Here is a 25,725-nt window from a genome sequence, read left to right on the forward strand (position 1 = left end):
GCTTCTTGGTGCTGCGTTGACAAGGTAAGATAGCCAGCTCCGGCATATCGAACATGAGTACGGCATGGCATCTACCGCAGGTACGGTGGGTTGAGGCACGCGGACAAGTGTGCCTTGCTTAGGTACCTAGTATATATAATCGCATGCAGGCGGCGCGCTGGCACCGGGCCAGTCACCGGATTAGAAGCCAATGACATGTCGCCCGGTTCCACTACATAACGAATCACTGCGCACGGCATCAAGACGGCAGCTTCTTCCACCACAGAGCAGGCCTCTCCTGGACGCTATTGTACTCGAGACACGTCGATATACACCAGGCCATGGAGCAACAGAGCTATCTAGAGTCTGTGTATAAGTGTAGCACCGTAGCAATATGCGATCTCCCTGCAATGCAAAAGCCCAAAGCATGGCAGCGCCTCCAGCGCCATGGGCTGGACAGCATGAAAAGCAATTAAGACATCGGACTACAAGTCATGATTGCCGCCTCCCACTGTATCTCCTACCACTCGCGTGCTCTGAAGCCGGCGCTGAAGCGGAACCGTTATTAGCTCCAGTCGGCCGCGGGTTCTTCGTGATGTATTCCTTTCTAATCCGAACGGCCTCACGATCCCATTTGGCGACGTTTAGCTTAAACTCCTCGGTGCTGGCGGCGGTGTTGTCTCTCGCATTTTCCGCCGCCTCGAGGTAGGGCCGCTTGACCTGATCGCTGGCATTGCGCCACATGACACCGATGGCCGCCCGGACCTCGTTCTTCTGAGCTTTGCTGTTTTCGCTACGGGTCTTCTCGCACTCGGCCTTGCACTGTTCCCAGTGGTCTTTCGTGAAGAGGATAAATGGGTTCACCCCCGCTTTGGCAGGTTTGAGTGGACGCTCGCCGATCTCGTGGAGAATGGCGCATAGAACTGAGAACTCGTAGTCTTCGTCCTGCGCCTTTTTGAAACCCGGGCTTCCTTTCTTGTTGGTCTCGTCCGATCCATGCTTTGCTCCAGAGATGGTTGGAGTGCCGGGATCTTGCTTCACCCTGGATGGGACGAGAGGCGTTGGGATGTCGATAGGCCCAAGCATGGACTCGATGACCTCTGACGCTGCGCGAAGTCCAGAGAGATATGCACCATGGACAGTAGCAGGGTGTGTCCCGCAAGTAGCCTCGCCCGCGAAGAATAGATTGCCAATCGGTCGCGCCATCGCATCGTAATCTCCCGGCTGTGAGGACGGCCCGACGTACGAGTAGCTGCCGCGTGCGAAAGGATCCTTCTTCCACCGTGTGATAATGGCTTCGGATGGTCGTGGGACAGGAGCAGGTGCAAACACCTTCGACAGCCTTGCCGTGACTTCCTCGATGAGCTCCTCGTTGCTGCTTGCTTCTGTCGCGCGAGCAGCATTTCCAGCCATAAGCGCTATTAGCACTGGTTTGCCGCTTGTCTTGATGCAGTTCCAGAACATGTAGAAACGGCCACGACGAGAACAGTAGTGCTCGGGGTCAATGCTGTCGGGTACTTCAGCCTCGTTCAGAAGTCCGAACATGTCACGGTCCTCTTCCCAGAAGGGTTTATCATACACCAGCACGACCTAGGTTCGCCTCAGTTAGATGCATACAGGTTGTCGGAACAAACTATACGTACTTTGTTCAGCAAGCCAAAACCAAGCCGGTCGATGGCCCCCTGCTTCCATTCTGGCAACGGCGGGTCGAAGGTAACGGAATTTGCTTTTAGGACTCCCAGAGATGACGTGCATACGATGCTATCGGCTTCAAAGACTTGGCCATCATCGCATTCTACCAGCCCTCCTGCTTCGCTCTCGCGGTTGTACCGGATGGCAGCGACTTTCGTATCAAAGCGAACGTCAAGCACTGTCGGACATTGCCAGAGCCCTCGAGGCACCTGTTGATAACCGCCGATCACCTCGGTGTGTTCTCCCTCGAACTCATTGCCAATGTCCTGGTCCCAGCCACCGAGACTGAGCTGGTTTACGTTGACCGCATTGGCATACTCAAGGTTTGCGTGATGCCAATTGAGAAGGCGCATGTCGCTAGGGGTCAAGTGTATCAAGTTCTGGTATTGCTTGATGGCGACATCCATGGTTTGGCCCAATGTTGGGAAACAGGAGGCTTTGGCACTGGGCTCGAGATCAACTGATCGATTTGCTGTTATACCCGGTTTGAGAGACCAGCCCATAGCTTTTGCTGATTCTGACGCAGAAGTATTCGAGCTCGTCCCAGTAAGAAGGTATGCTCTGCCAGCTAGCTTTTCCACGCCTGCCGGCCCACTGCCTAGACCGCTGTCCTTGGCCTTTCCCTGCTTGGCGCTTGCAACGGCGACTGAAGCACCCGAGTCTTCTAGGTTTGCAATGGTGACCCCATTCTCGCTGGTTGGATCTCGCCCCCAATAAACCAGAGTCCTGTCCCCTTCTACAGTTGGGGGTGGCACTGGCTTGTGACGGTAAACACTCGCTCGCTCCAGTATGTCATTGTAGAGCTTCTCCGCCATTGCGTCTCGATCTCTGTCGACTATCTTTCCATCGTGATCGTAGAGGATGGTATTATCTCTGAGTGCATGGTAGTGCAATGCGAGCTGCCCACGGATGATGATGTTCATGGGATTACCATGCTCGAACCCGGTGACAATCTGGGCACCCATTTCTGCTGTACTACGGAGTCCCGGTGGGAGGTCTGCATCAGCTTGTTCACGCAGCTCGTGGGAATACACCCGCCCGCCAATTCGATGTCTGCCTTCAAGCACAACGACTTTTGGTGGTCGTTCTCCATTGTCGGTCCACTTGTGTCCAAACTGCGCAATGAGTCCTTCGATGTGTCTTGCGCAACCCAGTCCCGACATCCCAGCACCAATAACGACAACGGTCTTCCTTTTGCCACCTTTGGCCTTGAGTCGAGGTATTGAGCCGGCAGTATTAGGTACTTCGACGCAACCGAAATTGATATACCCCTGTCTTAATAGCCACCCATATGCGACCTGGGCAAGCGCAAAGTATCGAGTCTCCTTCGCGCACCCAGCCGCTTCCACTGGAGTAACATAAGCAAGTGGATTTCGGGTCCAAAGTCGGAGAATAGCGTTCCTGATATTGAGGTATATCGTCACCTGTGCATGGCTGATATGCTCCCGCAACAGCGTGTATTCTCGGTGGTGCAGCGCAAAAGGATTGAGCCTAGAAGAGTAAGCGGCAACGATGCATTGCCGCGCGAACTCCTCAGGGCGAAGCGAGCTCGGTATCGAGGACCTTGCTCGGGGCTCAGCGGTGGCCTTCTTAACCACTTGAGGGTATGCCGAAGGAAATAAATTCTGTCGGTGACCAACTGATCCAGGTGTCTCGGGCGTAGATGACACCGGTTCTTCTAGACGGATTGTTCTTGGTGTTCTTGACTGCACCTTCGGACTTTCCAGCTGTAAGCTTGCAAGACGTCTGAGTGGTGCTGACGTAGTTGTCTCGACTGGATGTTTGGTAGGTGCCGTGCTCATGCTGCTTGCCTGGATCTATAAATCAGCGCCTCGCAACAACTAAAATACAGCAGCAAGTCAAGAGCATGTGATACAGGAGAACAGATCGAAATGGCCTCTTGGTGGTTCTTTCGCGCTTCAAATATGCTATGATTTCCGCTCAGATGAAGGTGTAGTCGGATTGCGCGGAGCTCTCTGCGTGAACTTCGTGCAGTTGATACAACTGACACCATATGAGTTAAGGCAAGGGCACTTACTTGTGTAGACTGAACAGAGGGGATTGCATTTCTTTTTCTCTTCAGCCGCCCAGCAGATGAGCCAGTGGCGGCCGCCGAGTCAAGCGAGTTCATCTCATCTTTACTGCTCGTATGACTTCCACCTCGCTCATAATCGTCGTGAGAGTCTCCGGGATGTACTGAGGATGGTCCAGATTCGGTATATGGCTCGTAGACTCGGAATTGATTAAAGGCGGCGAAAGGAGTGTCTTTGGTATTGAAGGCCGCAGATGTGTCCTCGCCCGCCAGTCTTATATTCAAAAGGTCTTCACAGTCATCGAAGAGGTAAGAATGGCTGCCGGGTGTGTTGCCATCGGAAGCGGCGATTCCTTGCTGGATGCTGAACATGCCTATCGATGGATGACATGTACCCGTGATGGAGGTACGAAGCCAGCTGCGGAATATGAATCAGCATACACTGAACTCCCAAACAATACTACGTTGCGATTCCTGGGCCGAACAAGGCTTCCGCGCGAATCATGGTGTGGATGCAGGAGTGGTGCGTAGCTTACTCTTTCCAGCTGCTGGATGCCGATGTCCTTGCGGTTCGACATTGCTCGGCTCGTTTTGTCGTGGCTCCAACCTTTTCTCCACCTCACCTCATCGACTGGCACCTGCTCTGCCTCGCCTTGCCGCCCCATTCGCCCGTTGTTACTTTGTCGATGCATCCCTCGTCGCACCGTGCTCGACAGCCTTGGTGGGGCATAGCTGGTGATGCTTGTCAACGGAGAACGGTTGTTCAGTGTGGGCGACAAGATGGCAGGAGCCGCTTGCATCCGAAGTTATCTCCATCGTCGCAACCCTCGCGATTATATAAAGACCAGTTTTACCACACACTGACCAGACACGCTCATAGACGACGCTCTTTTCATGACTTTTCAGTCTGCGATATACACCGTCCTTGGCATATTCATCGGCGCAACGACATCCGGACCACATGTGATGCTTCACCACTGGCATGTTTGACCGCTATCTATAAAGAGGAGTCTACAAAATATACTCACTGACTCCAGAAGGCTTGAAGTATCCATCCTTCGTTCCGAGTCCTTCAACGAGCAGGTTACAAATGAAATCGGAACATCTTGTCCCATCAACGAAACCGAAATGGGACCAGTAATAAGTCGACTTCTTCGACCGACGTACGCCGAGCGCTTGGACGTGCGACTGACGCCTTTCGGCCTCTGGTAAGGCGCAGCGCAGCCCGTGCTTTTCAATTTAGACGGAGCTGGTTCAACTGAGATCACAGCTTGATACAAGCCTGCAGAAAAGAGCCCAATCAACAACGGCACCTTCAGTAGACTTGGAATCAGTGCCCGGAGGCACCTAAAGTCTGACGGACCCTCTCGACAGCATTACACCGGGACCATGTGAGCAAGTCACACTAGAAGACCTGAAGCGATCCGCCATGCCTCGCGCCCAGACGTACGACGGCGCAATGAGCGATATATGCGTTGGAAAACATGGGGTTGGAACCGCGAACAAGAACGGAAACCCCGCAATTTAAAGCACATCGATATATGGGGGCACTTCGGAGTTGCAAACAGTCCAGACGACCTGAAGGGAAGCCTTGCGGAGACGGGCAGAGAACGGTATGCGGATTTTCGCCCCAGCGAGCACCGTACCGTAGCCTTTTCGAGCGAGGGATGTGCGTGGGGAAAGTGAGTTGGAATCCACGCTCTTAAGAAGACGCATATAGCCTATAGCGCACACTCAATCTGTATGCAGTATACATCATCATCTAGGTAGTAAGAGTGAAATTTGATATGCGGCGAACTCAATGTGTTTCGTTCGATCGTCTTTGTTTGAACGGGACTCTGGAATGTTGGACCCTGCAGTGGTGCTTGTGAGCCGAGACGCGGCAGCACGCGCCTCCCGCGTCTTAGCCAGCAACCACTTTACCACCACTGGACAAGCCACCCATAACATTTCCCAGAACGATTAACCCAGTCTCCGCCATGGGTACTGTACGCAAATACGCCAATCTGCCAGACCTGGTATACATCCTCTACCCTGATTACACATCATAGCCTCTCTAACAGAACTAAGGACTCTGCACCAGATGTCTACGAGACTACCGAACCGCCCTCTCTCATAGACGACAACTCCACCGTTGCAGTAAGCGGTGCCATGTTATGCATGTAGTATAACCGCTGTATAGCTAAGCAACATGTTAGGCCTCAACAACAGCCCGCTCCACTAGTCCAACCTCCGGTCCCCCTTCAGACGAAGAGTCGGGCATATCACGCCGCCGCCTTCAACCCGCAGCAGCACGCACACACTTCCGCTCCTCTCGCGTCGACGCCCGCGATGCCGACTTTTCAGACCGCGTCGTGCGCAAGCAAACCTATCGAACTTCGTCGAGACGCCAGCGGAGAACCAGTGAAGGCAGTGATGCGGAGATTGGCGATTCGAGTGATGTGGAGGACGAGAGCTTGGAGCGGAAAGTGGCGAGGCTGAGGGTGGAAATAGCGGAGGTGAAGCAAGAGTTCAACAGGCGCAAATACGAGAGCAAGGGCGAGGGAGACAAGGAGAAGGCTGAGGACGATGAGACGGATGACGAGGTCAAGCAGATGGGTGATACACTGGATGATATTCACGTGCAGCAGCGACATGGCGGTGTCAAGGGAGCAGAGGCACAATTCCAGAGGACGATGAGCAAATTCGCTATTAAATCTAGTGGGCAGCCAGCCAGCGGACAGGCAGCACCAAGCACCGTCCCAGCACAGCCTACACCCCCGGAAGCGCAACCCACATCCCGCGGTTCCAGCCAGTTATCCGCAAAGCGACGCAAATACGTCCTCGCGCGAGCGGCAGAGTTCGACACCCGGCTCTCCTCCCTCGAAACCGCCCTCGGCCTCAACGGCATCAACATGCCCGACATAGGGACGGACGTCCCCAAACCCATCCTCCACACCCTCGCGAACCTCGACCGCCAAATCTCCACCATCTCAGCCGCGTCCACAGACACCCTCGACCCTGCATTCCAGCGCATACACCAACTCGCCCAAGAAGCCGAGCGGCTGGCCTCCCTGCGCGAAAGCGCTCGTACCACCACCGACGCCTCCAGCGACACGCTTACCCAGAACCAGCAACTAGCTTCTCAGGACCCGAACAACCGACCTTACCTTGAGGACCCCGAGCGCATCGCAAAGATCAACGCCCTCTACGGCACCCTCACCACCATCGAGGACCTCTCGCCAACGCTTCCTTTAGTGCTAGAGCGCCTGCGTACGCTGCGCCTCGTTCATCAGGGCGCGGATAAGGCGAGCAAGGTGCTGGATGCGATGGAGAAGAGGCAGCAGGAGCAGGTGGAGGAGATCAAGCTGTGGAGGGGGTCGTTGGAGGTTTTGGAGAAGCGGCTTGAGGGGGATCAGAAGGTGCTGACGGATAATATTGGGGCGGTTGGGGGACGGGTGAGGGGGTTGGAGGAGAGGATTGAGAGGTTAGGAGCGGTGTGATGGGTCGAGCAAATTTCTTGGCCAGCTTATGGCGTCTTCTGGCATCTCTTCCCGGCGGGAGAGACCAGGGCATTGCACCTTTACTGTTTTGTTACCACGTGAGCATACTTTGAGGAGCGCCGAGGTGTTTAGTAAATGAGTAATTTGAAGCAGAGGCCTTGTACCGCTGTCATGTAACAAATATGCCACCTGTGTCAGCGCCGCCACAATCCTTACGTGCCCACAGCCACCTCCCTTCCATCAGCAAAAACCTCCCACTCCCGCCTCCCACCGCTCTCTCCCTCAATCGGCTGAATAATATCCTCCTCCCCCACCGGCCCATCCCCCTCATTCAACACCATAACCTCCCTCCTCCGCCGCCTCAACGCCAGCTCCTCGGGACTCTCCTCGCGAAACCTACTCCGCGTGAACCCAGCAGCAGTCACGTCCCTAAGCGGCTGCCGCAGCCCCTCATCCCCACCGGGCTCAGCCACCCACCGCCCATCGGCATCGACGACCCACCGCCGCGTCACGGTGCGGGTGCTGGTGCGGGCCAGCGGAGGCAGCCGCCAGGCGTGCGAGCGCAGCTGCTTGTCGATGAGATGCGCGGCGCGGGTGGCGATCTCGCGGGTTAGGGTGTCGGGGCTGTAGAGTTGGGAGATTATGAGGTCTTGGGCGGCTTTGTCGGCGATGATGCGGGCGCAGACGACTTTGATGGCGCTGGAGTAACGGCACTTGGTCAGTGGGGTTTGGAGGTGTGGCTGGGAGGGGGGAGGTACGCGTCGCGGATGTTGGCGTTGTCGCAGGTTGCGAGGGCTTTGAGGGAGGCGAGGCTTATTGCTGGGGGAGCTCGAGGTTAGTTGACGGCTGATGAGTGCGAGAACGGGTTGTGGGACGCTCACCAGTGCTCGTATCCTCCTCGACTTCGTGGTCTTCTTGCGGGGCATCGCTGACTTCGACGAGGCTGACGACTTCATGGAGCGCGTAGCTTATGCCGCGGACGGCGATGAAAGTGATGGCGCCTTGAGCAATGTCAGCGGGGGTGGTATGTGAAGCACGATAGAAGCCTACCAAGCCCAAGCCAGAGCCATCGATCATCTACTCGCCAGGCCATTGTGACATTTTGAGGAAGAAGGACGCATCTTCAGAGCTCAAGGCATGGCGATGGAGGGGGGATGCACAACCTAACGGCAGGGCAGGCGCGGTGTGAGATGCTGTGCGGCTGACACCGAGGCGGGCGTCCCAAAGAGGCAACCAGCTCTTTTGCGTAGAACGTCGCAACAGGTGCTGCCGGCACAATGTTGGCCTGGACAGCACGCTGGCGCGGAAATCGCTTGTCCAGTGCGAAATCCAGTCCCAGCACGATGCAACAGAGCACTACGTCGGGTTGGCAATGGGCGTTCGGCCACTCGGTCGTGCATCAAAAGCTCTTCGTGTCAACGACACATCTTTCGCTCAACTGCCATTCCGTTCCAAAACCACCATGGCCGACTGAGGCAGAGCATGCTGATCGCCGCCACCCCTCAGACAAAGCTCATCAACACATCGGAAGCAGGCAACGCGACTCTTGCGGATCCGCGACGTTCTACGGAGTACGCAGTTTGAGACTTTCCTATTCTGGCCGCGGCTTCGTGTCGGAGGCGGCAGCGGAGGGCAGAATATTGAAATCTTGGCACCGCATCTCGAACTTTTTGCACCAAAAGCAGTGCGGTTTGATATCCCTCAACAGCCGCCACGCCCACTCTGGTCCCTAAGGAGGCTTGTTGCTGGAGATGCCGCCCTCACAGCTGAAACGCCTCAAGACCTCACTACGAGAGCAGGGAATTACCGGCCCACAGAAATCCAAGAAGCAGAAGCAGCGAGATCGCAATGGCGCGAATGCAGACCAGCGCGTCCAGCGTACTGCCGCGCTCGCAGGCATCCGCGAAAGCTTCAATCCGTTCGAAGTCAAGGTGCTCGCCAGACCGAGGAAGTTCGAGACCACTACGAATCGCCCCACGCACGGGAGGCAAGCAGTGGGTCGGCCGAGAGTTACCAAGAGCTTAGGGGAAGAGGCGGTACGTCGCCTTCGCATGATCCTGCTCGGTATACTTGTACTGACTATCTGTGTTGCAGCGCAAGCGTACGCTCTTACCAGAGATGAATCGGCGCAACAAAGTCGGCGGTATACTCGACCGGCGCATCGGCGAGAATGATCCCACCATGACACCCGAGCAGAAGATGCTGGAGCGCTTCACGCGAGAAAAGCAGAGGAAGAAGGGGGCATCATTGTTCGATTTGGAGGAGGCCGAGGAGGAGGGGCAACTGACCCATCTCGGGAGATCGTTGGATGTGGAGGATGGTGTCGGTGGGGGCGACGACTTTGATGAACACAGCATAGGTGCCAGTGATGAGGACGACGACATGATGCGACCTTTGAAGAGGAGGCGTGAGTCGTTGGAAGAGGATATGGATCTCCCCGACGCGGCGCAGGATGGGCAACCTGAGCGCAAGAAAACAAAGGCAGAGGTCATGAAGGAGGTCATGGCAAAGTCGAAGCTGCACAAGTACGAGCGGCAGCAAGCCAAAGAAGAGGATGATGAGCTGCGAGAAGAGCTGGACAAAGGTATGCCTGAGATCCTCGCTGCGCTCATGGGACAACGAAAGCCGAATCCGCCTCCCGCAATCCAACCGGCTCCTGCACCGGCAAATGCCGACTTCTCTATCAACCCTGATCGAGCGGCTTTGCTGAACGGCATGGATCGAGCAAGAGCCGACAAGGAATATGACGAGCGACTTAGGCAGATGGCCATGGACAAGCGCGCTGCGCCTACCACACGCACGAAGACCGAAGAAGAGAAGATCCAAGAGGAGGCAGAGCGGCTAAAAGAGCTTGAAGAGAAGCGACAGCGCAGGATGAGAGGTGAAGAGGAGAGCGACGAGGAGGAACCGCCGCAGGTGGATGGCCTTGAGGCTGGCGATGATCCTGAAGGAGACGATGCTGCTGAATTCGGGTTCAAGGCGCCCCCAACAGGCTTAAGGCCGGAAGGCGTCGAGGATGAGGATGATTTCGTTATCGACGATGATTTGATCGCCAGCAGCTCAGATATCGACGCTGAGCTTTCTGACGACAGCGAAGCAGAGGACCCAGACGATGGAGACCCCCATGAGGAGGAAGAAGATGAGTTCGTCCGCGGTATTCTCTCAAAAGACGAAGAGAACAGGACAGTTCTCGCGCCAGGCGCATCGTTCGAAACACCGAGAGGCTCTGGCCTAGCATTCACGTACCCGTGTCCCACATCCCATGCAGAGCTTCTGGATGTTTTCAAGGACATACCGGTCACAGAAGTGCCTACTGTAGTCCAACGAATACGGGCGCTTTACCATCCGCAGCTCTCGGCAGAGAACAAAACAAAGCTTGCAGGTTTCTCGGTAGCGCTGGTCGACCACATTTCTCACACGACGTCTAACAAGCCGCCTACACCACTAGCGGTTGTCGAGACACTCATTCGTCACATCCACTCCCTCTCGCGTACCTATCCCGAGACCATTGCGAACGCATTTCGGTCACACCTGAAGAAGATGCACAGCGCCGGCAGTATCTCACCCGGGGACCTGACCATCCTAACTGCGATTGGCTCTATCTATCCAACTTCAGATCACTTTCATCAGGTTGTCACTCCAGCAATCACCATCATGGCTCGCTGGCTGGAGATGACCGTACCACAGACAGCGCAAGATCATGGTACCGGCGCCTACATCAGCGCGCTGTGTTTAAAGTACCAAAGCCTATCGAAGCGTTTCATTCCTGAGCTCGTGCGCTTCACCCTTGTCGCTCTCAATTCCTCTACCGCTCCGCCCGACGTACTCGAAATTTACGTTCAGAACCTCAACGCAATGGCCGACCTCTGGTCCACCAAATCCGCCTTCATCGAGGTCTTCAGTCCCGACGCCCTCGCGACTTTCAAACGCCTAGAACAAACCGCCACCCTCCGCCGTCTCCGGATCCTCATCGACCAAGCCCGTCTCCGGCGGCGTCCCCTCGCACTCCACAACCACCGGCCCCTCGCAATCAAGACCTCCGTTCCCAAATTTGAGGAAGGCTTCAATCCCGACAAGCACTACGATCCCGACCGCGACCGGGCCGACGCGGCGAAGTTGCGCGCGGAGTACAAGCGCGAGAGGAAGGGCGCGCTTAGGGAGCTGCGCAAGGATGCGAATTTCATTGCGCGGGAGAAGCTTAGGGAGAAGAAGGAGAGGGATGTGGCGTACGAGAAGAAGTATAAGAGACTGGTTGCGGAGATCCAGGGCGAGGAGGGGAAGGAGGCGAATGCCTATGAGCGGGAAAAGAGGGCTAGGAAGGGGAGGAAGGGATAGACGGGGAAGTCAGATGAGGTGCCTGTTATATGAGCTCCGCGCGGTACTGTCATAGCATCAATGAAACTCTACCACGTCTTTGTGATCACAGCATTTTCCTCTACACTACGTAGGGAATACGCGCTTCGAAACCATTTTATTAGATGTGACACCGAGCATGAAGGGGAGTCGTGAAGCCGCTGTGGTGGACACGGCCCGTGCACAAACACTGGCTTGCAGACCCCCGGACTTGCAGACCGCAACTCGAGCACAGCTTACCGTTTCTTCTCCATCGCTTCGATCCGAGTAAACGGCACGGAGCGAGATCCAGTCCTCAATTGGCTCTTGTCCAATGTACCTCCTCCAGGACCTGCAGCATTGTGCAGGCTTTTCGCGTCCCCATGAAACCGCGCTTACCTAGGTACGAAGACAGAGCTGAAATACCCTTGACGGATCATGCAAGCCACTTGGATATCGCTACATAACATCGCACTGAAATTGTGGCCTTGGCCGTGCTTACGCCTTAATCTAGACGCCTCTGTCAGCTCAACAGGCAATACCTCAAATAACACCATTAATTGGCTGGTTGTGACTCGGCATGACCGAACAGAGCACTAACTTCAGCTCCTCCATCCATCGAACTGTAGGCTATATTACGCAGTACTCCTCGGAATGATTTCACTCCTCAGTCCTCTGTCTTTCATTATCCTTCCTAAGATCTCGAACCTGTATACCCGGTTCCCTGGTTCAAAATGTTCATCATCAAGTTCGAAACGGACGCAATCGTCCCAAATGCCGTGGTGGTCCTCCGTACCGCGACGGATCTGTGGATGAACCGCAACGGAGAGTACAAAGATGGAGCATGGCAGTTCGTGCTGGATGAGGATACCTTCGGCAACGGCATCCAATTCAAATTCGTCGTGCTACCAAACCGATGGCAGCTAGGCGGCGATCTTTACGCAGGGCCTCAGAATAATGGTGCAGTGCTCACCTATACCGACGCGCAAGTCAACTTTCCGGACAATAATCCCGTCTTGGTCACCGAGAATGGCGTGGTAGCCCAAAGGCTACTCCAGCGAAGTGTCATGAACCTCTCCCCGGCGACCGAATACGACGTAATAGTCGTGGGCTCAGGCATGGGCGGCGGCATGCTGGCAGCCGCTCTAGCTGATGAGAGTGCCTCTGTTCTGGTGCTGGAAGCGGGTCCGTTGCTCTTCCCAACGCACGTTGGTAATCTACCTAGGCGGCTCCAAATCGGGAAGTTCCAGAAGCATGTCTGGAGCCTGTGGGAGGATTTCAAGGTCGTCAACTACACGAACATCAACGGATCTCAATACCAGGGAGCGCAAGGGTTCAATCTCGGTGGCCGCTCCCTCTTTTGGGGGAGCCTCATACCACCACTCGCCGCGTGGGAGCTTAAGGACTTCCCAAAGGACGTCAGGGACTACATTCTTGACCCAAGCAACGAAGGAGGATATGCAAAAGCTACTCGTGCCTTCAATGCAGACAAGCCTGCTAGCGCATACCAGGCTAATGCACGCAACTATCTGGACTCCGTGATCCAGGGATGGACCGCCTTGGATGCTCCGGTTGCTGTCGAGTACACCGGAGCAACGGAGTGGTCCGTTCCAGCAGGGATATTTTCCACCTCAGATCTACTCATCGAAGACGTTCTCGCGCAAGGCTTGCCGGTCCCGGGCGCGCCAGCAAGACAGCCTTTAATTGTCAATCTGAATCATGCTGTTCAGACCGTACTTCTGGACGGTAATCGAGCAACCGGCGTCCGATGTTTCGACACGCTCGCGCAGAAGCAAAGAGACTACAAGGCAAAGAAGGTCGTTCTCTGCGCCGGTACGCTGGAGTCTCCCAAGATCGCCCTGCAGTCCAACCTCAAGGATTCCAACAACATGATCGGCCAGGGCATAACCGACCACGCAATCCAGTTTCGGCACTTCGTCGTCCCAGCAAACCACCCCCAAGCCAGCGCCACCAAGTCCGCCAAGATGCTGCTCACGCATCCCGGCGCTACAGAGGAGGAGCACGCCTTCGACATTGTCGTCGAACTGAACTCCCAGCTAAATCAAGGCCGCTACGTCGATCCGGATCACCTCGCTACTGATGCTGGCATCCACAAAGGCGCGATGCTCTGCGAGATTGTCTTCCAGTACTACTCACCGCTCCTGCCCGGCAATGAGGTCACTCTTGCTGGCAACGATTCGGCCAACCCGGTCAACGTACATGTTATGCCTGCTACCCCAGCCCAGAAGCTCTTGGACGAGGCCAACGATATCGCCAAGCAGGTCTTCCAAGCATTCAATGCGCAGCCGATCGACGGCGAGGAGCCTCTTGTGAGGAATGGAAAGGCAGTGCTGTACACGGCGGCGATCGGCGGCGTTGCACATGAGGTCGGTACGCTGAGGATGGCGGACGACGAGAAAGGAGTGCTTGATGCGGATCTGAAGTTCTTGGAGTATGAGAATCTGTATGCTTGCGACAATTCGGTGTTTCCGGTAAGTCCGGCGGGTAACCCGAGTCTTACGCTTGCGGCACTGGCATTAAGATTAGCGAAGCATCTGACCAAGCCATAATGAAAGGGAATGGTTTGTAAACAGAGGTCAGTAAAAAGATGGGGCGCTGCAAAATGGGTGGCGTAATGACAAGTTAATGGATTCATATCGAATCTTCCGAATCTTCTTGTCTATGCGTACTTTGTGAGAGATAATGCGCTGCCTCGTACTGTATTACTCCGAGCTGGAAGGTAGAAACCCCATGAATCCACTCTAACCACCAAGAGCGAAGTAACAATACTGCGTAGCCGCTTGTGTAGAACTTTCGAGCCTAAGAGACGCCCTTGCCTATGCAGCGCAGCCCGCAAAGTCGGTCGCCGTCTTGAAGAATCGCAACGCTCCACAACTGTTGCAGCACAGTGACCAGGATCGATGGGTGTTGTTGAACGAACGAGGCGACACACGGTTTCTGATGCACCCTTCAATGCTAAGGTCTCGGATGCGGTGACCTCACATCATGTCGTCTGGCGCGGAGGCGCCCTGACTACCTGGATATTACTGCAAAACGGGCAGCGGAGTGTTTATGCGGATTGATAGATGCAGCCGCATTGCAGAGAAAAAGGGAAGAGTCGGTTATGACTGTGTTCTTGTGTTGAGCGGGGATGCGTTTGTTGCCGCAAAGGCATGTCCTGTTGCAAGTGGTTGCGAGCGGAATCTGGGTGTAGACTGTAAAGGAATTCGGAGATAATAATACATAAATATTACTTAATTATAGAAAGTTCCGCGACAAGTGTTGCGAACAAGACCATAAGCATGCCACATAAACAATTGTAGTTGTAGGAGGGCAAAAAACACACACGTGAACAACAAACACCAAGAAGAGCATGAATAGACATTTCCAACGTGAAAAACAAAACTGCAAAAATCAGGTTGTGCGTCAGGGTATCCCCCAACCAACTCCTACAAACTCAGCCTCACCTCGAGGGCCCTCGAGAATTCAGACTGCGTTTCCCCACATCCGATCTAGGACCGAACATGTGGTATCTATTAAAGCGTTGGAACTGATCAGGCTCGAACGAAGGGACTAATGTGATCCGGCAGGGGGTACTACGTCTTAAGATCCTCGATCCTCTAACCATCGCGCCACGGCCCTCTAAGATGAGGGGAAGATTGAACTTTAGAATTAATATAGTCTAGAAATCACCGAGGGGCTCTTCCGCTGCCGATGCAGTGCTTCCAATCTCCGCTTCACTGCACGAACGCTTTGAGTTTGGCGTGCAATCACAAACCATTCCATTTGTCACATCTTCTGGTTGTTCTGGTGTTCTTTTCCTTCCATTGGAGTTTTTCAGCCGTGCATCGCGGCTTCTTTTTTGCCATGCACAGAAGCTCGGCACGCAGCCGCACACTCACCATGCAGCACAGAATATGGAGTCTCACAACGACGTCAGAGCAACAACCTTTGGAGCGAACTGAATGCATCTGTGTTTGTTCTGAAATCGCAGTGTGACTGGAAAAAACTCAAAGAAACTATACACAGGACGATCGCACGAGAACATTTTGAAGCCACTGCGAGTTTACGAGATATCACAATACTTATTCCATATCAACGCACGCATAGACTACATTTACGAGTCCTGTATCACGGGATTTTCCCGACATCTTAGAGCGCTGGCTATACTGGATGTCTAAAGACTTCTGCGATGAGGTTGTTCACGGAGAAACTGCCCGGCGTGTGTCAAACCCAATCAAGCATCGCGCTTCTGGACCTGACAGGGGATTCCTCACCATCGAGCACATATCATCCGGAACATCGCATCGGCGAGGAGTTACGGCTTCAACAACGAGCGCCGGTTGACCTCCAAACAGTCTTATGAGCGACTGCAGTACAATCTAGGCCATGCCAAGTCTCCTCTAAACTGGCGGGAAAGCAATCATAAGACATCATCAGTAAGGGCAAGCGCGCGGTGCCTGACCTGAGTTCGGCATCAACAGGGGCCGCTCAACAGTCATGGAGTTGCCGGTCCACCACTGGAGATCTACGGAAGCCACAAGGGATTCTCGTAACCACAATATGAAGATGCGTGTGCTAGTTCATGTCTTCTCCAAGGCGACCAGCCCGACATGATCGCATAGCGCACCACAACAGCATGATTTCTAGTTCTTCCCGTGTTGGAAGGCATGTGTAGGAGCTGGGTATCCTTGACGTTGTCGCTTTCCTCGACTACCCGCTTAACATCAGCAACGCCGCTCCGGTTATAGCTTTGTGCTGTCTGTCTGCGCAAGTTCAGGTCCAGGAGGCGGAGGCAGGATTGTACAACCGGTGCATGTACACGGACTGTATCGAGACCGATGAGTCTATGGACGAGGATGCTTCACCTCCGCAAGGCGGAAGACGATGGGGGGTTTAAGCCGAACTCGCAGCGTCTCGTTTCGCAACGCACGATCCTTTCGATAAGGGAAACTCTGCGCACTCGAAGACTACGGATCTTGGTTCTGTTCTCATTTAGCTGCGGTAGCAGCTAAATTGAAATGGCTGTGCATTCGAGTAGCACTTTGGAACACTACCTAGGTAATCTGCAAGGTACATGCCACCTTACATGGGTCACACCATCTGTATAGACGAGTAACTGCTCGCTTATACCATCAATCAATCTATCCGTGTGTCAATCTATCTTATCGTCGACAGTGTCTAGCGAGGTCGCTTGCCTCCGATTCTTCCAGCTTCAAGTTCCATCGCGTTAATCCCAATTGAGTGTCCAGCACTTTTAAGGTCGGCGGCTCGGTCGCTATGCTTGCATACCAGCTTCTTCTTCATCGGTAGCTACATATATGTCAGTGACCTTGCCTCACTCGGAGAGATGTTCCGTATTAACCTCGATTACGATTATGTAGTCGGCAGGTGAGCCAGACGCCCGCAACGTCAACGAGAAGTGATACTAGCTCAAGGACTGTGGTGATAATAGCCTCGTCGGACATCTCGATATTCGGCGTAAATAGGAGGGCGGTGCTGTAAAGATATCGACAATTTCTACCCAAGTGGATTTGCTTGAACCAGTTGCTCGGGCCAGAAACCGATGAAGAGGTCGATGAAAAATTGATCAAGAACATATGATCGTGCATAATAGATTTGGCTTTTATATCGCTCAAGTACGAGTTTTGTTTCTCTCAGCCACTTTTCGGGAGGTGTCCATGTCCGCACTTCTGTTGCAGACCCAGTCGTGTTCGAGTCACTGATTCGACGGCACCGCTCTCGACTTTTGTTCCTCTTCCGCCGGAACGGCAAGGTTTCAGCCTTGCCGTTGGAATGGTCAACGAGGCAAGTTCAGTCCTGCATTGTCCATGATTGTAAACCGATGTCTGCCTTCTCGGCCGCCCGGCGGAGCCCCTAAGACTCTAAGAGCTTACGTCTACTCAAGCGATGTCGTCTAGCAACTTCTTGAACGGTTAACTAGGCTCTCTTCTTGTTGTATATGTATCATCTGAACTTGTTTATCTAGCGAACTAGTTACAACCATAGCCATAATCCCTAGCTGGTAGGCGCACGGGCTATACTGTTGATCCTGTCCAGTCCTAGCACAGTCGTTGTCGGCAGGTGGTCTTCGAGTGAGATGAAACCTTGACCCGATCTTCTATTGGTTAGAACGCGAGAGAACGCGTTTCTGGAACCTGTGTCGGTCGCGGGATTACCTTGCATATTCTGCACGCTAGCAACCGGCTGCGGAAATATGCTGTAGGCAGGAGGGCCGGGGAGGCAGAGTCCTATCAACTTTTGTTCGGTCGCTTCGATTTCCGTAAGCACGCTATTGTTCTGCAAATTCATGCTACATCTCGTGCAACCTGACCTCTGTTGTTGATCAAGCTGAGCTTGCAAACCGAACCTTCCACTCCGGCTATATTTTATGCTCTTCCATCGTGCTCGAAAGCTTTCATAATGCTGGGATCATTGACCAGAGCTAATCTTCCATTCAAGTGCCTGCGGATTCAATACCTTTCGAACGAGAAGCGTTCCATTCATCCTCCCCGAATCGCCTACACTTCCCGAAATGCTGAAGCCTCCGACGATACCGTGTGTCGTACCGGAAACCTATCAAAAGATCATCACCAGATTATACTGGGACGACTACAAAGCCTTGCGCGGAGTACGCAGGTTGATGAAGGAGCAATATGGCCTCAACACGGTGTATGTTAGATCTCGAGAGTTACGATCATCGTAACGCGTCGACTTCATCGACTAACGACTTCTGTGACAGAGAAGTGCAATGCAGACGTTAGTTCAACGAGTGGAAGCTGACAAAAAGGTTGACGGAGGAGAAGAAGGACTGCATCGTACAGAAGGACACCAAACGCCAACAAGGAGACAGTATTCTGATCTTACGGACGCGAGATCATACGTTACGCCATTAAGCAGTTCAACCACCATAAAGAGAGTAAAATGTGCCAGGAACCTCAAGTCGGCTCTCAAGATGGCTTCGGCCTGGATACATTGTGCAACAGAGTAGGCTCCCCAGGACCCCAGCTCCTCCAACAATCTGCACGTGTGTCGGCTGGAGCCCGAGGACCAAGACCGCTGGCAGGAAGGTAGAGGATCAGACAACGAGATCGGTCCAGCAGATACCGATCCTCTGTCTCACAACTGGATCAGTAAATCACTGCAGCACGGCGATAGGTCTCCGGCGGGCTTTAACCCTATTCAAGACCTCATCGAACAAATTCAGAGAGTCCCCTATCTTAGCTGCAGGGACCAGATACTGGCATTCGTCACTGGCCTGTAGTCAACGCTGAGGCAGATCAATCGCAATTTCCTATGGACAACGGCATGAGTAAATACGCAGGTAGTCCACATCTGTGCACATATGGAGGGGAGTCCTACGACCATGCTTCGGAGGTGATCACACGTCCAGCCTAGCTATGCTCACTCTGTCCCTTCAACCGGCATGGGAGCCACTCCCATCTATATTCAACCAACTATCTCGAGCCGAACAACGATTACTCGGTACAACAACAGAACTGTCTCACAATTTCGACATAGCGGCTCCCTGAAGGCCCCCATAAATGGTTTCTAGTATAATACTAACATGGCTAGTAATTGCTGCTTTGCATACTAGACGTCTTTGACGGCTGTGCATCTTGTCCGGCTTTTTTGCGTTGCTTCTGCTAGACTGCTACTATACAAGCCCTTGTCATCAGTCCGAGGTGGGTTGGCTCATTGTAGTCAGGGGAGACTCACACGAAAAGAGCCACCAGACATTCCTCTCCGTTCCCAGGATGGCTTGGCGGATACTACCCTGAAGCAGCTCCTTACATGTTGGATCAGGAGAGGTGGAACCGGGCAGGGTCGTTGAAGGTTGGGTTACTTTCGGTGTTGGCAGAGAAATTGGCCGATTCGGCATGGCGGAAAGATCTTTGACAACGTATACATCTTCCACGCGCCGCCACAAATCTCTATGAAACCGTTTTGTGATTGTGCCCGTCCCCATCCCCCATGACGTCGGCATTTGCAATGCGACATCACCTCCGAAGTAATTGAAGTAGTGCTCTCATTTTATCTTGGTGGATTTCACAGTTTGCAGCGGGATCATTCAAAAGACTGGTCAGCCCTCCACAGTCCCGCTCGAGGCAGAATATGCAATGGGCCGGCCCTGGTACCACTCAGTGCCACTGAACACATCAACTGCCCACTGAATCTATCTCCTAAATCTGCCCACTAATTATGCCCACTGAAGTACCCATTGGATCTGCGCACTGTATCTACCCATCTAGGTACCAAGTTCGCTCAATAAATTTGCCCATTGAACCCCCCGCTGGATTTGCCCACCGAATTGCCCCGGGTATTTGCCAATCAATCATGCCTAATGAATTCGCCTCGTAACTGCCTCCGGTATTTTACTTCTGGTATCTGCTTCTGTTCAAATCTATGCTGCCTCTGTGACGCCTCTATAATAGCTCGACAATGCCTCCGTAATGCTGCTGTATGCCTCTGAAATGCCCTGGTACGCCCCCCGATGATAGTCCCTCAGTTCAAACAAGCCTGTATCACCCTCTAGATCAGGAAGTAAGATCAGCCGAAAGCCCCCACGGCCGAGTATTACAATATCTCCCTCAATTTTTGCTGAAATCTCTCTCAATCCCCGTATGTTTCTTGCTCAGTTCTCGCCCAACTTCTCGCTCAGTCTCTCAATTTCAGGTCCCTGCTCAATGCTCCCAAGAGAAAGCCGAAAAGAAAATTGCCGCACCTCACATGTGATGTTGGCCAACAGGTGCAGCAGCTTTCTTTTCGGCCTTTGCTTGTAGCTTGCTTCTCGCACGTTATCTCGCTCAATGTCGCGCTCAACTCTCGCTCAATTCTCACTCAACTCTCATTTAATTCATGATGTATGCTCCCTCGTTTCTTGCTCAGTTCTTGATTTATTCGTGCTCTGTGCTCCCTTGTTTCTCGTACACTCAACTCATTGCTCAAGGTTCAAGAGCAAGTCAAAACGGAGATGGCCGCACCTTACACGTGATCCGGGCCCTGACGTACGCCCACCTTCATCTTAGCCTGCCCTTGGGCCTTGGTCTCTTGGTTCTCGCTCAATTCCAGCTCAGTTCTCGCTCAACCCTTGCTCAATGCTCGCTTGTTCCTCATTTCTCCCTCAGTTCGCCCTTAGTGTCCGCTCAATTCTCGCTCAATTCCCACTTGATCCCCGCTCAGTTCCCCCGTAATGTAGCCCTCGAGTTCTCGCTCAATCGGGCCCTTGTTCTGATGCAGTCGCAGTAAATTTAGTAGCCCCAGCCATTCCATAGCCTCAGTCATGCCATAGCCTCAGTGGTTACAATGCCCCAGTGTTCTCAATCCCCCAGTAGTTTCATAGCTCCAGTACTCTCACAGCCCCAGTAGTTTCACAGCCCCAGTCGGTCTTGCAGCTCTCAGTATGTTTCATAGCCCTCAGTGCGTTTTGAAGCCCTCAGTGTGTTTTGCAGCCCCAGTGTTTTCATGGCCCCAGTAGTTTCAGTAGCCCCCGGTAGTTTCTGTAGCCCCCAGCTGTCTTTGTAGCCCTCAGTCGACTCAGTAGTCTTATAGCTCCAGTAAGTTTTTCAGCCCTCAGTAGTCACTGTAGCCCCCAGTAGTTTCAGTAGCCCACGAAGCCCCACGTAATGCCCCAGACAATGCCTCACAAGCCCCCAGTGCGAACCGACCCCAGACCACACCAATCCTAGAAGCAAGGTCAGTGCAAAGCCTCAAGACGCGCGAGAGAAACAACAAGAGTCTTACCACCCTGGCCACAGCACCACAGCACCACCCGCCTCTATCTGCCTCTATCTGCCTCAGCGTCCGCGAGCCTCCTGGAAGCTGTAATTAGTAGTAAAGCTGTGTGTAAATTAGCTGTCTCAAGAGAGCATGCCTCTCGTGAGTCCCTTGTGCGGATACATACCAAGAAGAAACGAGATCAGAACAAGGAAAAGAGAAATCAAGAAAAAGAGAAAGCAAGGCAACGAAAACAAGGCAACGAAGACAAGGAAGACGGAAACAAGTAGAGAGGAAGCAAGGAAAATGAAACCAAGGAAACCAAACCATAATAGATCCTGCATGCAAGGTCAGTCAAGGGCCTCAGATTACAGGAGCACAGAATGCGAAACTCACCACCCCGGGCCTAATACCGCGCGCCACCGTCCGCCCCTATCTACCTCAGCATCAGCAAGCCCACCCAGAAGCTGTAGTTAGTAATGTGCTGTTCTCGACTGTAGCAATGTTAGTGTTAGTAAGGATGCGACGACGACAACGTCTGGGCGCCGGCTCCAGTTCCAGGTCCAGGTCCAGCCCAGCTCCGGTTCCAGGTCCAGTCCAGTCCAGTCCAGTCCAGTCCAGGTCCAGGTCCAGGTCCAGGTCCAGGTCCAGTTCCGGCTCCAGGTTCCAGGCTCCCGATCCGGCTCCGGCTCCGGCTCCTGGTAGGTCGATCGAATCCAGTATTAATATCCCCCATCCCAATCCCAACCCCAACCCCAATCCCAACCCCAATCCCAATCCGAAAACCGAACGCCAAAGACCGAAAGCCGAAAACCGAACCGAGGGGTGAATAGGTCGCTGTGAACGCCGTATATTGGCGATGATAGATGTAAGTTGATAAATAGTCGTGTGTGGGCCTGAAACCTGAAAGTGTGCCGCCGAATGTTTTGCCTCCGCATTTTCATTGCCTTTTGAATTTTTTTTGGTGTTTTATGATTTTGTAAAGTGTAAGTACGTAAGGTGTCGCCGGGGCCACTGTGCAAGTCCGTTGGCAAGGGAAATCTGGTTGTTGCACAGTGGTGGCGATGTTGTCGTGACGAGTTCTCGTGAGGTGATTGACATGGCCGAGAACTGTGGTGGAGCCGTGTCCGATCAGGTACCCAATCTGATCAGAGTTGGCGGGAGGAAGTGAGCCCAAGAGCCGTGAGAAGCCCGAAGAGAGAGAGAGAGAGAGAGAGAGAGAGAGAGAGAGAGAGAGAGAGAGAGAGTGTGTGTGTGCCGTGAGATGACCGAAGCGAGCAGGGCGGCGGCATGTGAAGTTGAAGATGCCATCAGAGTCCACGCAAATCCATTGACTGGTAGCTGGTTATTGCACGGTACAGTGACGGATGCCGCCGCGAGATCCCAATGATGCCGAGCAGCGTGTGACGATGCCGTGTTCTTGAATCCATTGACTGGTAACTGGTTATCAAGAACGACCGAAGCGGAACGCCGAAACGATCCGTGCCCTGATAGCATCCAACGCCATCCGGAAAGAACCCGTGATTGAATTGAGGCGTGCAGTGATGCTACCGGTCGTGTCTTCTTCCGAATCGTGATTGTCTGGAATGGTCGGAATCCGAGCTTCAGGCTGGCGCAGGCGTGGCGGAGGCAGAGGTGCAGCAGTTCGGGCACGTTCGGCTTGGTCAGCAAGGTATCTGGCTGAGGCTTCGCGCTCGAATGCCTCGAACATGGGGTCGTTGTCAATCTCGGCCTGCCGTTCTGGTGTGATCTCGAGCTTGGGGGAAGGGAGTCGGCCTTGACGCCGCATGCAGTGCGGGTCCTGACAAGTCAGGTCGCCACAGAGATGACAGGTTGACGCGCGAGAGATTGTGTCGTCATTGTCATCCGAGTTGTCTTCCACTTCCCTCCGCGAAGCTTCCCGGTCTCGCCTATACGCCTCGTACTCGCTCTGCCACGTCGACTTGTCATCGGTCTCATCTGCGTCGTTTGCGTCGTCGTCTTCGGATTGATTGTCGACTTCCGATTGATACTCAGAAGCCAGGTCAGTACACTCCGCGTCCGGAGCTCCTGAGAAAGACGAGCAACGCGAAACGGGCCGCGATTCCACCTGAGAAGGCTGGGCCGGCATCTCCTGCTTGTAGTAGTCGTATTGCCGCTCCCATGCCGAGTTGTCTTCGATCTCAACGCTGTCGTCCGACTCGGACTTGTCTTCAGTTTGACTTTGTGAAGCGAGGTCAGTGCACTTGACCTCAAGAGCTTCTGGAGACTTCCGACAGCGTCTTTTGATCGCCGCAAGAACTAGGCGGCGGTCGGGATCTTCACGTGACAGTCCCTTCAAGAGCTTCAGTGCCGCTTTCAACCATAGGAACTCAGTGTCGTCGGATTCGTAACCGTCTTCCTCTTGACTGTCCGAAGCTGGGTCGGATGTACTGGACCTTGTAGCTTGGCTGGAGACGGAACGATGCGATGAGGAATGGTGTGAGGCGGACCGAGAGGATACAGTCGACGAAGTGGTAGGGCTCCAACCATGTCCGACACTGGTAAAGTTGTCGAATGTGTCGAACTCGGATGTTCGAAGCTCCACTGATTGAGTTGTCGTCAAGTATCCGGTCGATTCGTACACTGGCTCCGACAGGGTGTGGGTGATGTCCCGAACGGAGTGAACAAACTCCGACGCCATGGACGAAGCTGATGAGGCTTCGTAGGTGTTTGAAGGCGTGTCAGTCAAGTCTGGCACCGGGCATCTGCGGCGAGGAGTGGGTGACCGTTGGCGAGGAGGAGGCGGCGGCTGGCGACATGTGGGGATCGGCATTGGAGGAGAAGGTTTTGGCTGAGAAAGTCGACGGCATTTCTCTTCCTCCATCCATGCGACATGTGGGCCATAGACTGGTCCCAAAACTGGGTCTGTGGCGAACTCGACCTTGAGCCTGTCGATTGTCGTGGGTACCCCCTGAGCTCTCCAGAATGGTCGTACGACGGGTGCTTTCTTGGGCTCAACGAAAGGGTCTGTGTCCTCGACAGACGTGGCCAGCTGTCTCTGCGGCAAGCTGGAGGTTTTCACCACGGGTGGCTGGGCGGAGGCTGACGACCGGTGGAGCACTTCGGCTCCGGGTTGATTGTAGTCGTCTGGCGACACCCTGAGACGTACCACCCGCATTGGACGAGCAGGTGCTGGCGAGGATGATGGGATGCGGGCGGGCCGACCGGTTTGAGGATCGATCGGGTGGCGGGTAATGCGTAACTTCGGAAGGTTGGTGTTGTAGTTAGACATCGTGACTGCCGTAGTTGTGTTGATCGTGATGAAGTGTTTGCTTGACGATAACCAAAGTGATAGATGTAGCTGCGTTATTCGATGTTTTGCTTTGCTTGATGAATACGCTGTATCTGTATCAGAACGAGTAAGCACATGTTCACCCGTCCCAGGGTAACAGCGACAGGAGGAGTGCTGAAGCAGCGGCGATGAAGCAGTGCTCGGCAGACAGCTGAGAATGGAGAGCGTGTTGCAGTGCATACAGGAAAGTGTGTGGTTGTGGGTGTTGGGGGGGTACGTACCTGACTTTGGGTTTGGGTGAAGAAGAGAAGAGGAAGAGAAGAGCGACAGGAGATAATATCCAGGCGCGTCCTGGCGGGAAAACACGCTAGCAGGTCGCGGGGGCGACGGGGTCGTGTCAAAACCGGATTCCTCGTGTTCCTTCCTACCTGGCCTGCTCCTCCCTGGAAGAGTAGTTTACGGTTTCTTTCGGTTGACCAGCACGGACATGAATGGGGACGCCGGCAAGGCCAACGCCCGACAGCGACAACGAGGGCAGCATGGAGTCAGACAAGGAGCAACGGCCTTGCCATGGCAGCATCCAAGCCCGATAGGGCTCGCAAAAGGGAAGTCGCCGAGCAGAGGATGGTGATGCCCCTCGAGATGACTTGGTTCAGAACTGCAGCAACAGCACTTCCCCCTGCAGAGCACAGGCTACAATTGAGAAAGGGCAGCACCGTGAGGACCGATGATGATTAAGATACTTTGTGAACGGCATTCAGAATGTTCTATACTACGCATGCCATATACACTTTTCATTACTGATGCGTTGTCTGACATAAGAACATAGCCCATGACAAGACGGCACGGAGTATGGCAGCCATGACTCTGGCCAAAGGAAGGTATCTTATTACGGTAAGGAATGTCAGATGACTTCAACGTATGGAGTGTCTTTCTCTAAGGAAGCGGCTACCGGCTTTGATTGATTGACTTCGAATCCGAGACCAAGCTGAAGCAAGAACGAACGAGGAATCTAACCAGACTCACCTACAGACGTACGCTAATTGAAATTCATATAGCGACTGCACATCACGCCTCTCTTGCCCTTAAACTGAAACTTAGTCGATGCATGGCACATACAGCCATCAGTCTTGAAAGCAATCAAAGCAACTTGTCTACCATTGGACAAGCAATACAACTGTAAGCGATGCTCTGGCCATCGAGCAAAGCACGCTCATTACAAGAGCAGAGTTGATATG

At 53.8% G+C, this 25,725-nt stretch overlaps 6 protein-coding genes across 6 annotated transcripts; 3 read left to right on the top strand and 3 right to left on the bottom strand.

Moving 5' to 3' along the window:
* Positions 1-471: 471 nt before the first annotated feature.
* Positions 472-4,075, bottom strand: W97_03398 (uncharacterized protein; the record flags this gene model as incomplete). The annotated part of the gene is made up of 3 exons (XM_007781295.1): positions 472-1,569; positions 1,623-3,482; positions 3,710-4,075. 3 exons carry the CDS (start codon positions 4,073-4,075, stop codon positions 472-474), a joined length of 3,324 nt encoding a protein of 1,107 aa, XP_007779485.1.
* Positions 4,076-5,682: 1,607 nt separating this feature from the next.
* W97_03399 (uncharacterized protein) lies at positions 5,683-7,185 on the top strand (the record flags this gene model as incomplete). The annotated part of the gene is made up of 3 exons (XM_007781296.1): positions 5,683-5,721; positions 5,774-5,842; positions 5,902-7,185. 3 exons carry the CDS (start codon positions 5,683-5,685, stop codon positions 7,183-7,185), a joined length of 1,392 nt encoding a protein of 463 aa, XP_007779486.1.
* A 212-nt stretch (positions 7,186-7,397) lies between these two features.
* W97_03400 (uncharacterized protein) lies at positions 7,398-8,278 on the bottom strand (the record flags this gene model as incomplete). Its single annotated transcript, XM_007781297.1, has 4 exons — positions 7,398-7,884; positions 7,944-8,004; positions 8,067-8,186; positions 8,236-8,278. The coding sequence occupies 4 exons, from the start codon at positions 8,276-8,278 to the stop codon at positions 7,398-7,400; spliced, it is 711 nt and encodes a 236-aa protein (XP_007779487.1).
* A 658-nt stretch (positions 8,279-8,936) lies between these two features.
* On the top strand, positions 8,937-11,520 carry W97_03401 (uncharacterized protein; the record flags this gene model as incomplete). Its single annotated transcript, XM_007781298.1, has 2 exons — positions 8,937-9,221; positions 9,280-11,520. 2 exons carry the CDS (start codon positions 8,937-8,939, stop codon positions 11,518-11,520), a joined length of 2,526 nt encoding a protein of 841 aa, XP_007779488.1.
* Positions 11,521-12,251: 731 nt separating this feature from the next.
* Positions 12,252-14,087, top strand: W97_03402 (uncharacterized protein; the record flags this gene model as incomplete). Its single annotated transcript, XM_007781299.1, has 1 exon — positions 12,252-14,087. The coding sequence occupies one exon, from the start codon at positions 12,252-12,254 to the stop codon at positions 14,085-14,087; it is 1,836 nt and encodes a 611-aa protein (XP_007779489.1).
* Positions 14,088-22,681: 8,594 nt separating this feature from the next.
* W97_03403 (uncharacterized protein) lies at positions 22,682-24,487 on the bottom strand (the record flags this gene model as incomplete). The annotated part of the gene is made up of 1 exon (XM_007781300.1): positions 22,682-24,487. One exon carries the CDS (start codon positions 24,485-24,487, stop codon positions 22,682-22,684), a length of 1,806 nt encoding a protein of 601 aa, XP_007779490.1.
* Between the last annotated feature and the right edge of the window lie 1,238 nt (positions 24,488-25,725).

Source organism: Coniosporium apollinis (assembly GCF_000281105.1).
Source record: "Coniosporium apollinis CBS 100218 chromosome Unknown supercont1.14, whole genome shotgun sequence".
In the NCBI taxonomy this organism is placed as follows: Eukaryota; Fungi; Ascomycota; class Dothideomycetes; genus Coniosporium; species Coniosporium apollinis.